Source organism: Callorhinus ursinus, unplaced genomic scaffold, assembly GCF_003265705.2.
Source record: "Callorhinus ursinus isolate GAN/ISIS: 27379988/994484 unplaced genomic scaffold, GSC_fseal_2.0 scaffold18, whole genome shotgun sequence".
NCBI lineage: Eukaryota > Metazoa > Chordata > Mammalia > Carnivora > Otariidae > Callorhinus > Callorhinus ursinus.
In genome coordinates, this window is record NW_027397080.1 from 36611204 (window position 1) to 36625664 (window position 14461).

Sequence of the window (14461 nt, forward strand, 5' to 3'; positions counted from 1 at the left end):
GGACCGTGGGAGCAGAAAGCAAGCCTCAGTGCAGTGTCCACTGTTGCATAATGACCCTATTCATGGGCTGGGTGGAAAATTCGGTTGGGGAAACAGCGGAACTATTTTTATGAGGCCGGCTCTCCCCCACGGGCAAGGGCTGGACAGCCTTGCCCGCAGCAGACCCCACCTGGCACAGGTTCTCGCAGGGCTCCCGGTCCCCGCGCCTCACTGGTGGCCAGACAGGGCCAATCAGGGCGTAACCCTCAGGGGCCCGAGCGGGGTTCAGTCACTGATGGGGCCGGGGGACCCTAGCGCCTCGGGTGCTCTCCGTTACATAGCACAAGGACTGGCCCCCCAGACCGGATTGGCCCCATCCTTTGGAAGGTAGCCGGTGGGACTGTCGGGGTCCCAGTGAACTCAAAGCAGAGTTCACGCTGGCACCGCGGGGGTCACCGTTGGCCTGGGCTTGTCTGTCTTCCCCAGAAGGGCGCGCCCCGCTCTGCGACGGACCCCCTCGGCCGCTGACAACCCCTGGGGCCGCCCGCCGGACAGCATTACGGCGGAAGGACGCCTCGCAGGCGCCCTGACCGCCTGACCAGACCACCGGAGAGAGCAGGGGTCCGACACGTCCCCGCCCCCGCGGCGGCGCTGACCGCCAGGGCGCACGCGCCGACCGTCCGCCCTTGGGCCCCGCCCCACGGAGCTGCGCGCCAGTGCGCACGCGCGGACGTTCCCGGCCGTGAGGGGCGGGAGGTGGCAGCGAGACGCAGGCGACGACCGCCCGGCCGGCTAGAGCGGCCGGCCCAGAGCGCGGCGCACCGGAATCGGAAGCGGGGTGAGTCTCCCCCGCCCCACGAACAGCCATCTTGCAGTGAGCTGAGGCGGCGGCGGGCCTGCGGCGGTTCGGTGGCCTCGGGCGCGGCGCGGTGAGGCTCTCCGGCGCGGGCCACGCTCTTCCTTCCCTGCTCCGGCCTCGACCACGGCGAGCCTGAGCGCGGCGGCGGCCCACGCGCGTCCGCGGGGAGAGGTGAGAGCGCGGCGCGGGCCTGGGCCGGGGCTTCGGCCGCGCGCGTCCGCCCCGCCGGGGCCGGCCCGAGGCTCGTCCCCGCGCGCCCCGCCGCCCCAGGGGCCCCGGCCTGGGGCTTCCGTGCGCGGAACCTGAGTCGGTTACGGCGGGGCGCGCGGGGCTCCGGGCCAGCTGGGGCAAACCGGCCGCACGGCCGGGGCTCCTGCGGGAAGGCCTTGTGTCCGTGGCGCGCCTGCGGGCGCCCCCGGGACTAGGCGGCGAAGACCTTGGTTCGTAAATGTGCCCGGGGGTCGCTGTCGGGGTGGCCGCCGTTGAGCCCGTCGCCGCCGCAGCCCTGGGCTGGGCCCCGCGGGGGGTGCGCGCGTGCTCGGGGTTGTGCCCGCTGGGCTACGAACGAGACGGGACTCGGGCGGCAGGCGGGGGCGGCCGCGGCGGCGGGGCTCCGCTTGGGCCCCGGGCCAGTGCCGCGAGGGGGCCTGCCGCCTCTCAGCGCCTGGCCGGGTGTAGACCTCTGGCGCGCTTTGGGTCGATACCAGCTGGCCGGTCTGTGTTTAATTCAGATCCAGCTCCCGACATCTTTCCGGGCCCAGGCGTGGACCAGCCGAAGAGAGGTGAGGCCGCAGCCTCGCGGGAGTAGTGCTAGGAAGTGCATGAGAACACACTCCGGCGGCGGGAGCGTGGGTGCTCTGTCCGTCCCAGGTGAGGAAACCGTGATCCGGCTCCGGCGGAAGGAGGCCTCCCCGAAAACCTGGCTGCGCTGGTGCGGCGCGCTTGCGCCTCGGCGCCCCCAACTTGCAGCTCGCCGTCTGCCCTGTCCTGAAGGGCTGAGCTCTGGGGCCGCTCGCCGCCCGGGCGGCCGCACGGACTTCCGTGGGCGGCTTGGGCTTGGGCGGGTCCCGTGCCCAGCGGGTCGGGCTGGCCGCCGTCTCTTGCCGCACTGCCGCCTGGGTTACAGTGACACGGAGCAGGGGGGGCGTGCGGGGAGAGAGGGAGTGGGAGCGGTACCGCGCAGGTGGCAAGCCTGTGTCCGGGTGAGGCTGAAGGGACTCGTGCGCTGCGATACTGGTTCAGGCTGCTTTCCCTCCGCGTCTGTACGTGGAAATGTCTTATTCGTGCCATTTTCTTTTTAAATGTCTTGCACTCTTCCTTTGAGCCTCATGCACTTTCACGGGCCTCGTCTGTGGGGTTCGCAGGGAACTTGAGACGCGCTTCCTAGTGTGTGTAGGTGCTGTGGACTAGGAGAGCACTGACTGAAGCACAGGAGGGGTCAGTCGGGAGCCCTTCCTTTTCACGAACTGAGCAGTTGAACCATAATGTGACTTTAAAGATCACACGTTTGGGAGCAAGAATGCGAGGAGACGTTTGTGACTGACCAGGCAGGATCCGTTTATTTTGTGTGGCTGTCCAGTCGCCTTCATGAGGCTTCCAGCCTGGCCACATAATTGAGTGCCAGCACGGCGGTATTTGAATTACCCAGTGAATCGTCCCGTATGTGGCAGAGTGCTAACTTCACACGAACATTTAAGAGAAGCAAGTCCAGTGTGGTGGTCCTGCTTTTGGGCTGTTGCCGTTTGTTACTAGGCGTTGGTCCCGGGTGAGCCACCTGGCCCGCTTGGCTCGGCCAGGAGCTTGGGGGCAGTGCTGTGCGGGAGAGCATCCCTTCCCAGGCTGTTCTGTAGCCTTCTCCTGCTGTGGGTTCACCAGTATCTCTGCTGGGGCCCGGCAGGCACCTGAGTGGTGTGGAGCTGGGTCGCAGGGAGGCTGGTGGAGGCGTATGACTAGGGGAATCAGCGAGGCTTTTGAGGGACTTAGTTTGGCCAGGCCAAGAAGAGCTAGGCCAGGAAGAGCTTAAGTGAATTTTTTGCGAGTAGAGACCAGGCTGAGAAGCAGCCATCTGGTTAGGATGAGGAGGGGATTTGGGAACTGGGAGGGCTAGCTGGGGCTTCTTTGTCAAGGGCTTGGCCCTGGGGGACTCTTGAAGTGCTGTGATCGGAACTGTGGGTGGAGAAAGTCAATCTGACTTAAGTGTACAGAAGTGGGGTGAGACCAGAAGCTGGGAGGCCAGTTGGGAGGCTGTTGTGGTGGTTAATGGGAACAATAGTGGGACCCTGCATTAGGGTGAGTGAGTGGGGACGGGAGAAGGAGGAGAACAGAGGCCCTGAAGTTTAGGGGCCCAGAGAAGTGCGGTGGGCATTGGTGTGTGGAGGACTGCTCTGCAGGCCTTGGGGTGTAGAGTGAGCACACCGAGCCCTGGCTGTCGTCTAGGGGTTTAGTGCTCTGAGGGGAATTCAGCCTGCAAAGGGGCAGGAGTCCGCAGACCTCTGACCTGATGGAGCTGTCGCTAGGGAAATGAGCACACAGAGGCCCTGAGGTGGAGGTGAGGAGGGGCAAGCGCTGGGGTGGGGGGTGGGGGTGGAGTGACTTCAGGTTCGCGCGGGCCGGAAGTCAGGCTGGAGATCCTGGCGGCTGATGTCCAGTGCTGTGGCAGGATGGGCTGGGATTGCTGAGTGGCAGTGTCCGCAGCACGGGGGGAGAGCAGGACAGGTATGGCTGCGATTTGCCGCCACTGTCCCCTTTCCCTTCCTGCGTACCCCTACGTGTCCTCTGCCTCTATCGTATTTTAGACCAGTGGCTTTCACACTTTATTTTTAGCAGCAGAACTTTTTTGCCTTGCTGTCTTAGGGGAAACTTCAGTGTATAAAGCAGCTTGAGTTGGAGCCGTTCTGATGTCTGTGAGGGTGGGGAGCTCTGTGTCTTCTCTCTCCATCCCTCCCCTCTGCCTCTGAGCACAGCTCCAGGGCCCCCGGGTCCCCAGGCCAGGCCATGGCCCTTCTCTTGAGGCCTCGCTCCGGGTCCTTAGCCTTCGGTGCCGTCCTCACCCTCCCGTGCCATCTCATCTGTCCCATTCGACCTTCACTGAACTGTTCAAGTGACCTTTTTTTTTTTTTTTTAGGATTTTTTAAATTTATTTGAGAAGAGAGTGCCCACACACATGAGTGGTGGGGACGGGGTTGCAGAGAGAGAGAGAGGGAGAAGCTGACTCCCTGATGAGCAGGAAGCCCGATGCGGGACCCCGGGATCATGACCTGAGCCGAAGGCAGATGCTTAACCGACTGAGCCACCCAGGCGCCTCATGTCCGAGTGATCTTTCTAACAGAAGTTCTGATCTCCCTCAAGGCTTGGGCCTAAAAACTTTCTGCTCTGCTGCTTGGCCGCCTGGCCTTGCCTCCCTGGCCAGCCTTGTCATTCCCCGTTTACTGTGCTGTGGCTCCATATACAGTGGCCCAGTACTCTTCCCTGGACCCATGATGCTGCCCAAATCCCTGTAGCTCTTTCTGTCCCTCTTCCCAGCGTGTGTGTCACACTTTCAAGGGTCCCCTCCCTCTCCAGTCTCAGGGAGAGGCCCTTTCTCTGCTCCCCTATTCCTCCCATCCACTTCTGTGCAGTGGTAGATGTGTTGGAAAATGTTTAACAGCAGGCTTTCGCGGGGGGCCGGTTTGGGGTGCATCCTGATTTCCATGGTATAAACATTTCATTAGCACAGAGTTGGAGAGATCTGCACAGTCAGGAGCACTGGTCCAGGCTGGCTTTAGCACACCTCCACTTAGAACCCTTTAAATGAGATTTTTTTGTGGCGCCTGGGTGGCTCAGGTGGTTAAGCGTCTGCCCTCGGCTCAGGTCATGGTCCCGGGGTCCTGGGTTCGAGCTCCACATCGGGCTCCCGGCTCAGCAGGGAGCCTGCTTCTCCCTCTGCCTCTGCCTCTCCCCCTGCTCGTGTTCTCTCTCTGTCTCTCTCTATCTCTGTGTCTCATATGAATAAATAAAATCTTTAAAAAAAACTAAATTAGATGTTTTTCTTCCCATTTTGGTTCTTTGAGGACAGGAGTGAGGCTTTGGGTTTTTTTTCCCCCCTTAATTTTTTTTTTTTTTTAAAGATTTTATTTATTTTTTTTGAGAGAGAGACAATGAGAGATAGAGAGCACAAGAGGGAAGAGGGGCAGAGGGAGAAGCAGACTCCCCGCCGAGCAGGGAGCCCGATGCGGGACTCGATCCCGGGACTCCAGGATCATGACCTGAGCCGAAGGCAGTTGCTTAACCAACTGAGCCACCCAGGTGCCCTTCCCCCCTTAATTTTTGTATCTGTTATTACATAAACGAAGGTGGTGGCAGGGCAGGCGGAAAAGGAGAATCTGCAAGTCCTGCAGGCGTCTGAGTGGGTGGGCAAGTCAGGACAGCCCACAGGCCTGGGTTCTGGGTGGCTGGGATTAACTGTGCATGATGATGGGCTGCGGAAACGAAAGCAAAAGTGCGGGACTGCTGAAGCTGTCTGTGGGTGAGGAAAGCAGTGGCGTGCCTTTTCCTTCTTTGTAAACAGAAATGTTTGTTTTCCATAGATGAGCAGCAACAGCAATAAAAGAGCTCCAACAACAGCGACCCAGCGGCTGAAACAGGACTATCTTCGAATTAAGAAGGACCCGGTGCCTTATATCTGTGCTGAGCCCCTCCCTTCCAATATTCTTGAATGGTAAGGCTCTGCATTGCCGTTCACCTCACACTGACTGGCATCTGGGTTCTCTGCTGGCTCCCATCATGGCATTGGGAAAGGTGTACTCCCTCACTGCCCCTACTCAGTGTTCTCAAATCGGGCACCGGAATTGGGAGCAGTGACAAATTAAGGCCATGTTCCTGGGTGTGTCACGTGCTTAGCTCTGAGGGTTGTTCCTGGTCTGCCAACGTAGGATGACAGTGTTTTTGGAGTCAGACGTATCAGCCAGCATGGTCCACAGCGGTAAGGCGGTGTTTGTGGGATGGGGGTTTGTGAAGGGATGGTCTGGTCTTGCGTTTCCGGTTGGTTCTACTTTCTCCTTTGTGCTTTTCTGTTTTGTTTGAAAAATCTCTTGAGTTCGAACACCTCTTGACATACAGCTGAAGCTCTTTGTTTATGTGGGCGAGTGGAGTCTCTGGGTGCAGCTGCTTTTGCGCTGTGCGGGGACTTCAGTGACGGGCTTGGGCTGTGCCTGTTCCTCCTGCTGCAGGTCAGCCATCTGAGGTCAGGTCTGCTTCTCCCAGAACATCAACGCTGGGGGCACAGAGCCACCTCATGTCACCAGCTGTTCCCTGCTCGGCCTACTTCATAATACTTGGGCACGCTGAAAAATGCAAGTTTCCAAGTACACCTCAAGAATGTATGTGAAGTTAACATTGGAAAAATTGTCATTTGGCTATAATGGTTAGAGAGGATTCCTCTCTTGCATATTGTAGACATAAAAATACTCTGTGGAAAACTCAGAAGATACGGTTTTTAAGATTCTGTTACAAAGCGACTAAACCGTCTACAGTACAAGTTCACCTATTCCAATATTTGTGAATATCTAGTGTTGGCTGGACCCTACAAACCCCAGCCTTGGAATGACTCTAAATTTGGAGAATTTTTCATCCCCAGAGCTAGCTGATTTTCTTCTCTCCCTCAGGCACTATGTGGTCCGAGGCCCAGAGATGACCCCTTATGAAGGTAAGTTTTTAATCTGCGAGGAACAAGAGTCCGTTTGACCTTCTGAATAGACCTCACCGATCAAACACTTGGTATTTGTGAATCACGCCCTGTTTTGGATGTGCATTAGTGAGACTGGACTTGCTTGGAATCCATCCCAGTGTTTCTCCAGGTCCTAGAAGTGTTTGGTTTTGCCATTGTGTTCAGTCTTCGGGGGCTATCTGTAAGTCTTAGGGTTTACCCAGCCTCTGACGTCAGTAGGATCAGAGCCGCAAGACAGACCTGGTGAGCGGGACAGTGCGGCCAGTTTCTCCCGGGGTTTGTTCAGACCAGCATGAGTGTTGTCGGAGGAAGGAAAGGTGTATTTATGGAGCACTCACTCTGCTGCGCCCTCTGAGCTAAGTGGTTGGGCCCCTTTGTGGATGGGGCACTGCGGCTTAGGGAGGATCTGCTCTGGGTCAGCTGGGCACCTCTGCTCTCCTAACTGCTGCTGAGGCTGATCCGGTGGTGCCTCTCAGGGTCCTCTGGTGTCATTCACAAAGTAGACCTGGGATTAGCCAGCACATCAGGGGGCTGCAGGGAGCCTGGCACCAGCCTCAGAGTTTAGGCCAGGGTGAGAGATGAGCCATGGCAGGACAAGCCCAGGGCAGAGCTGTGGCCAGGTGGGCAGTACCTTCAGCTCTCTAGCCACTGGGTCCTCACTTCAGGTGACATCTCCCTCCACATGGGGCTTTTGCGTAAGATTTCACTGGAAAAGAGTCCAGCTGCTGGAGGAGAACGTTTGGCCTATGTGTCACTAACTCTCCTTTGATGCAGGAGTCCCTGTTATGGGAAGATGTGTCCTAGGGAGACAGGTGCAGACCTCTCTGTAGGTTGGGTGTGTTCATAGTGACATGCTGGGGACTGCCCGAAAGCCCAACAGTGGCATGTGGGCTTGATGGGCTTGCAGTGGGTTTCCTAGAAATGCAGCAAAAGTACGGGCTTTATGGCCGTTCGGACAGACCATGTTAGAATGCTTGTTAGGGTGCCTGGGTGGCTCAGTCGGTTAAGTGACTGCCTTCGGCTCAGGTCATGATCCTGGAGTCCCGGGATCGAGTCCCACGTCGGGCTCCCTGCTTGGCGGGGAGTCTGCTTCCCCCTCTGACCCTCCCCCCTCTCATGCTCTCTGTCTCTCATTCTCTCTCTCTCTCAAATAAGTACATAAAATCTTTAAAAAAAAAAAAAAAAAAGAATGCTTGTTAAATATGTGTTTTCTGACACAGTAGGACATGAGTGTGTGCTCTCTCACAAGGGGCATTGTGCCTGCTTTTTAAGTTTATTTTTTTATAGTTTTAGTATTTTTTGAATAAATAGTGAACATTTATTAATTTTTGTATCCAGGCCTGTTGCTGCTGGAAATGAGCCTGGACAGGGGTGGAGGCAGCGGGGAGAAGAGAGGGCAGGCCCCGAGCGAAGGCATGCAGGGCTGGGACTACAGGAGACCCCCATACCCCCCAGGCCCTGGCTAGCATGGGGTCTCCTGTCTCTGTAGAAAGAGGTGCCCTCTTTTCAGACCCAAGCCTGTCACTAATGCTTTCTTGTGTCTGGTACTCCCCTGTGCATTTCCCTGCTGGTTCCGGCCCTCAGGCTGCCAGCAAGATTCCCTTCAGAGACAGAGCTTTTCCTGCTGCCCCTCCTCCCCCTTCTTTCTTCCTCCTCCTCCTCCTCCTCTGCCCACTTCAGCACCTACTCCTGTCCCCTCCCCTGCTGCCCATCCTCTCCTCAGCTCAGGGCTACACTCTGCAGCCTGCAGCCCTTCCTTCTGCTGACCGCTCTCACCTGGGTCGATAAGGGACCCCTCCGAACTACCAGTCCGAGGGACAGATCTCAGGCCTCAGTGTCTGGGGTTCTGTGGACTCTAGTGGCGTTGACTCTGGCTTCCTCCTCACTTGCTTCTCCTCTGACTTCGGGGTGTCCTGAGCTTTCCTTCTCAGTCTCTCAGGGCCCTTCTCCCTGTCCGTGTCTGCTTGGCACAGTGTACTCCAGGTGCACCGACCCTAACAGTTCTGAAGCGGCCTCCTGCTAGCGTGGGTGTCGCTGAAGATTCTCCCTGAATTGATTTGTAGGTTTTACACAATCTTATCAAAGTCGTAATAAAAGTTTCTTGTAGGCATACACAGATTCATTCTGAGATTTTTATTCTAGAATATATACGGAAAGGCAGAGGATCTAGAGCAGCTAAAACAAGAATAAAGTGGGAGGAGTCACTCTGCTTGATTTTTCAGACTTGTGTAGCCTCAGTGAGCAGACTGGAGGGAAATGTGGAAATGCAGGTCAGTGGAACAGAGTAGAGAACCCAGGAACGGTCTGGCACAGCTGTGGCCTGTGGATTTTTTTCTTTTTTCCCCACTTTGTTACAAAAGCAGTTCAGCGGAGGAAGGGCAGCGTTGAAGGGCAGCATCGTGCTGGGTGCTCTCCCTGGCCTCCTTCCAGGGACACAGTGCTCTCTGTAGTTTCTGTCCCCAGGGCTTGGCCAAGGCTGTGCTCCTCGCTCCGTCCCCTGCGGACACTTGGAATGAAGGGTGTGGGAGCTGCTGGCCTTGCACTGCTTCCCTGCCCTCCCTGGAGGCTCTGTCCTCCCATGTCCCCTGCTTGGCCTTTTCACCTCTCAGGATGAGCCGTCCTGGGCCCCCCTCCAGCACAGATCCTCCCAGGATTCATCTTCTGCACTGTAAGGGGCACCGAGATGTGGAGGTTGGCATGCTTCTGTGGCTCTGCGTGCGCCACCTGCTGCATGTCGTGCAACTTGCTGTTGGCTTCTCCAGTTTGCTCCCTGTGTTGCCTCTGCCAGGCTCCTGCATGGAGCCCTTCCCTCGGCGGAAGGTTTTCACCTAGCGTCTGTCCAGTAGATCGCAGGAGGTCGAGCCGCGGGGTCAGCGCAGGTATTGAGAGTTCTCTTTCCCTGGCAGGTGCACACCTGTGCCTCGAGGCAGTGTCTTCCCACTACCCGCCCCCCCAAGCTACATGTGGCCGCCATTTCTTGTGTAGCGCTGAGCCAGACCGTCTCAAACGCGCATTGACTCTTCCTGCCTTCCTCTTAGGAAACGCCCTTGTTGGTATCACTTGCCTGTTTCCCAGTTTGGCTTTTTTTTCTTAGTGATTTTGAGTGTGTGTGCTCTGAGTGTCATTTATAGTGTTAGTCTCTCACTGGTGGACTTGTTGGCCTGTTGGGTTGGCCTTACGAGGGACACTTGCTCATGTCATCCGTCCACCACTGGCAGAACTTGGAGTAGAAGACTGCACTCACGTGAGGGGCTGGGGCTCTGGTGGGGAGCCCAAATGAGGTGGTGGGGAGGCCCTACCCAAGAGTGGCTTTGGAGCAGACACGTGTGACTCTTTGGGACTAGTGTGCCCTAGTCCGTGAAGTGGGACCACACCCAGGGTACCGGGGGCAGCAGGGAGACCAGGTGGAGGTGAGGGCGGCTCGTGAGGCCTCACTGTGCAAGCATGTATGCATGCAGACATCCCCAGGTGTCCTGTCAGTGTGTGTTCTACTTAATGTGCCCGTGGTGGGCCCAAGGCTCTGCATTTCCAACAGGCTCCCAGGTGCAGCCCTGAGAGGGTGTAAGGCCTCAGGTAGGCATGGCCAGTGGGACTGGGAACTGAGTGGGCAGGCCTGAAGGCTATGAGGCTAGCAAGGTCACCCAAAGTGTGGGTCCTGATCAGTTTGAAGGTGTGGCCAAAAGGATTTGCTGATGGAGTAGGTGTGAAACGGCGGCAGGGCCAGGGGGTGGGGGGTGGGGTGGCAACGGGGCCTCCCAGATCTTAGTCTGAATGCCCAAGAGGATGGAATTGCTGTTTGGGGGAAATAGCTGGAATTTTCTCTTGGACCTGTCTGGGCAGTGTTGCCTGGATGGTCTGTCCATGGGTCTGGAGCTAGGGGTGGGGGCCCAGAGGCCCAGGCGGAGGTGCTGGTTGGAGAGTAATTATCGTATCCTCGTGTCACGTGAGACCGAGACCCGGAAGGTGAGTGGTCAGGGAGGGTACCAGAGGGGCCAGTGGCCAGTGCTTACGGGGTGGTGTGGGACTGGGGAGCCAGGCCAGGGTGGGGCTTGAGGAGGCAGGCTCAGGAGTGGTTGTGAGGTGTGAGGGGAGGTCTGGTGATCTCCATGTCAGCTTTGGGAGACCATGGTGGGAGCATGAGCCTCGTCAGGGTGGACTTGGGCGTAGCTCTCTGGGGATTTCACAGAAAGGAGAGTGAGCCATTGGCAGGCGTCCCAAGGCGGGTGGCGGCCAGAGTTTTGTTTTTTTGTGTTTTTACGGTGGGAGAAATGACGGCAGGTTTGCTTGCTGCTGGGTGTAGTTTGGTGGGGAAGGAGAAATGAGTAGTGCAGGAGGGAGGGGATCTGAATAGGGGTGACCTCAGCTGACATGCTGGGGAGGGCGGCAGGCGGGGGGGCCAGTGAGGAGCCCAGTGCAGCTTCTTTTCTGATGCTGTGCTCTGAGTGAGAGAGGGCACGTAGGAAGGTTGAGCAGGGTTGTGTGGTGGTCATGTGGGGCAAGGGCTGCCCCTAACTTTTGGTCATGAGCCCCCAGTGAGACCTCCAGCAAGACTCTTGTGTTCCAGGGGTGGTCAGCTGGAGGGCACAGAGATGGGGGAGAGCAGGTGGGGTGGGATGGGAGGCCAAGGGTATTGATGCCAGCCTGAGGGCTGGAATGGGGCTGGGTTGGAGGGGTTTGCCCCCACAGGAGTTGCACTGTGGACCATGACCAGGGTCTGTCTTTCTTTTGATGTAGGTGGTTATTATCATGGAAAACTAGTTTTTCCCAGAGAATTTCCTTTTAAACCTCCTAGTATTTATATGATAACGCCCAATGGAAGATTTAAGTGCAATACAAGGTAAGGCATTTCTGCTTCTCAAGTGTTGAGTGGGGTCAGGATTTGGGGTGAGCTCTATTGAGTGGGTCCCTGTTTTGCAGGCTGTGTCTTTCCATCACGGATTTCCACCCCGACACGTGGAACCCGGCCTGGTCTGTCTCCACCATTCTGACGGGGCTCCTTAGCTTCATGGTGGAGAAGGGCCCCACCCTGGGCAGCATAGAGACATCGGACTTCACGGTGAGGGCTGGAGAGCATGGTCACGTGTTGTGGGGCTCCCGCTCATGTCCTTGCTCCCCAGGAACACTCACTGCTCTGGGGTTCCTTATTCTCATCAGCAGGCGGAAGAACGGGCCGAGCTTCCTCAGGGGTCTTGGGAGGGGTGGGCAACACCACTGGTTTTATTTTTCTATTGTTTAAGTAGGAATCAAGTTTAATGTTACTAATTGATGATAATGAAAAGATAAATAAGCCTTGATAAGACTAAATTAGTTTGTTGTGAAGAGTGAGTTTATTGAGTGTTTTCAAAAATGTGAAGACAGCAGCTTTTGAGGATAAAATAGTCTTTAGAATTTGAAAGAATTGAAGTTTATCTTCGGACTGATTATTTCCCTTCTCTTTCTTCCTAGAAAAGACAACTGGCTGCACAAAGTTTAGCATTTAATTTGAAAGACAAAGTCTTTGGTGAATTATTCCCTGAAGTTGTGGAGGTAAGGAACAGACACTGCCAGTCGGTTCTCCCCCCTTGCACATCGGAATCTTCCAGAGAGAAGACGGTGCTGCTCTGTGTCCCTGTGCTGCAGACACACAGCACAGAGGGCACCTGTGCCCATGGGCACCTGCAGGAGCTAACTGGCAGGCGCAGCCCCGCCCCTCTCCTTCAGGTGCCCAGAGTCAGGGGGGCTTGGATGCTGGGGTTGGAGCTGGAGAGGCCAGGGAAAGGGAACTGGACGTCAGGGCGTGGAGCTCCTCAGGTGGGCTGCTGAGCTGCAGGGAGGGCCCTTGGCCAGGAGGGGCAGGGTGAGCTGCACTAAGGTTGAGGCCGTGGTGATTCCTTGTCACTTGGACCTGCTCGGCCTAGGCCCTGAGAGGTGCAGGCTTGTGATTTTGACAAGTCCCTGGGCCCCCTCATCTCTAAGACAGGGTTAGCAGCAGCCCCCACCTCCAAGGGTGGGTATCAGGATTGAGTACATGGGGCTGGCGACTGCGGGCCCCACAAGTTTTTGTGGTGCATCTTAGAACCCTCCCTAGTCTTAAAGGAACTCGTTTGTTTAGACCAACCCTTGTTTCTTTTTGTTTTTATCTTAGGAAATTAAACAAAAACAGAAAGCCCAAGACGAACTCAGTAGCCGACCCCAGGCTCTCCCCTTACCAGATGTGGTTCCAGATGGGGAAACACACCATGGTCAGAACGGGCTTCAGCTCCTCAATGGGCATGCGCCAGGGGCTGGGCCACACCTCGCAGGGCTCCAGCAGGTCAACCGGCACCACGGACTCCTGGGCGGTGCCTTGGCGAACTTGTTTGTTATAGTTGGGTTTGCGGCTTTTGCCTACACGGTCAAGTACGTGCTGAGAAGCATAGCGCAGGAGTGAGCCACATGCCACGGCCGGCAGAAGTGGTCAGAAACGAGGGACACTGGGCCCGAGCTTGCCATGGGCTGGCTGGACATGCCGCCGAGTGCAGGGTGGACCTGCCTGACTCCTGGGGTTAGCTTTTTAAAAACCTTGAAAAGGAAAACAAAAACCAAAGTGTGTAATTTGGATTTAGAGGAGATGCAAGATTCTCAGCTCCCTGTCCTCGCTCTGGGGTCGTTGGGGACCATGGAGCTTGGGTGTCGAGGAGGAGGGGCCTCACGCTTTGGTTTTATAGCTTATCTCCTGTATCGTCTTTTGGACCTGTTTTAGTAAACCTGTTTTTCATTTTATTAGATTTGGTCACTTAAAAATACAAAACTCGATTATCAAATACTCTGCGTGCATTCTTAGTCCAGCGGAGCCCTGGCTCAGCAGGCAGGAGGAGTTTCCACAGCTGCGCCCGGCTGGCAGGGGCAGGGGGCCTGGCTGTGGGGCCCAGGGGCTGGCCAAGGACAGCCACAGACGGGGTCCAGGAGACGTGGGGCTTGGCCTCAGCATTTGAAATGTGTTTTGTTCACTTGGAAAGAAGCAGTCTCTCGTAGGAAAGTGGGTTCTTTGTTTTGCTGAAGTTGAAATTCAGCAGCTGCTTGCTGTCTGACCACAAGGTGGCACCCTTTACTTGAAGAGCCACCATGCCCTGTGCGGTCCCTAAGGCTGCTTCCGGTTTATCCCCTAACCTCCTTGCCTCCACACCCGTGCCGGGCTGGGCCGGGCCCCGCACTGCCACCTCCAGGTTCCCGGATGCTGCAGGAGGTGGCCCCTGGTGCCCACAGGACCTTTCCTCTGACCCTAGCAGCCCCCCGTGGATCTGCGCCTGACAGGCAGGTTCTGTGCACTGTGAGGCTCTCCTCACACTTGGTCCAGATCTTTGCTTTACCCTAAAGATAGGGTCACGTGTTCCTTTTCGCAGCTGGTCCGTGTCTGGTATGGGCTCTGCCCTGGAAGATCACACGTGGACTGGGCATCACGGGAAGTGAAGGCTGCCCAGGAAGGGCAGGGCCGGTGGGGTGGAGATGGCCCCCTGGCTGCTGACGTCTTCCATCAAGCGCCTGTTTGATGATTTCACTTGCACGTCGTTTGAAAGCACTGTGTCTGTGGGTCCCGGGCTGAGGGGCTGTGACCTCACTCCAGGGGCCACAGCGGCCTCAAGTGCAGCCACGCACTTGTACATCTTCAACATTCTTTGGTTTTTGATCGGTTTATTTAAAATTGCTCTATAATTTACCACTTGTGTGTATTTAATCCACTCTTGTGAAAAAAATCTTTCATTATATCTTTGTTCCTAAATGTTGTGCTGTTTGAGTCTCTTGGTGGAAATGCAAGTCCATCTCAGCCCATTGCCAGGCTCGCCCCCGGACAGGCCAGTGGCTTGGCCTGTGGCGGGGCTGGAGCTACTGTGTGTGCAGCGTGGTGGCACCCCGTGACTAGCCATGGGCCCTGGCAGCAGCGCCACACCGCTAGGCCCGGA

The 14461-nt window shown here is 56.7% G+C and overlaps 1 protein-coding gene across 4 annotated transcripts; it reads left to right on the plus strand.

Moving 5' to 3' along the window:
- The first annotated feature begins 817 nt into the window (after positions 1–817).
- UBE2J2 (ubiquitin conjugating enzyme E2 J2) lies at positions 818–14280 on the plus strand. 4 transcript variants are annotated; one of them, XM_073903528.1, is made up of 9 exons: positions 818–1009; positions 1570–1708; positions 2163–2275; positions 5404–5534; positions 6481–6521; positions 11277–11379; positions 11460–11598; positions 11988–12068; positions 12667–14280. In XM_073903528.1, the coding sequence occupies exons 4-9, from the start codon at positions 5404–5406 to the stop codon at positions 12949–12951; spliced, it is 780 nt and encodes a 259-aa protein (XP_073759629.1). In that variant the 5' UTR covers positions 818–1009; positions 1570–1708; positions 2163–2275; the 3' UTR covers positions 12952–14280. The 4 variants fall into 4 exon arrangements, with proteins under 4 accessions (XP_073759629.1, XP_025712212.1, XP_025712213.1 ...); XM_025856427.2 differs by lacking the exon at positions 2163–2275; XM_073903529.1 differs by lacking the exons at positions 818–1009; positions 2163–2275 and adding an exon at positions 1131–1278.
- The last annotated feature ends 181 nt before the right edge of the window (positions 14281–14461 follow it).

What these genes read in the sequence shown, in the direction of transcription:
- UBE2J2 (XM_073903528.1), top strand. Translation starts at nt 5,404, where the DNA reads ATGAGCAGCAACAGCAATAAAAGAGCTCCAACAACAGCGACCCAGCGG. An exon ending in CCTTCCAATATTCTTGAATG is followed by an intron (nt 5,535 to 6,480) that starts GTAAGGCTCTGC and finishes TCTCTCCCTCAG; the next exon opens with GCACTATGTGGTCCGAGGCC. An exon ending in TAGAGACATCGGACTTCACG is followed by an intron (nt 11,599 to 11,987) that starts GTGAGGGCTGGA and finishes CTTTCTTCCTAG; the next exon opens with AAAAGACAACTGGCTGCACA.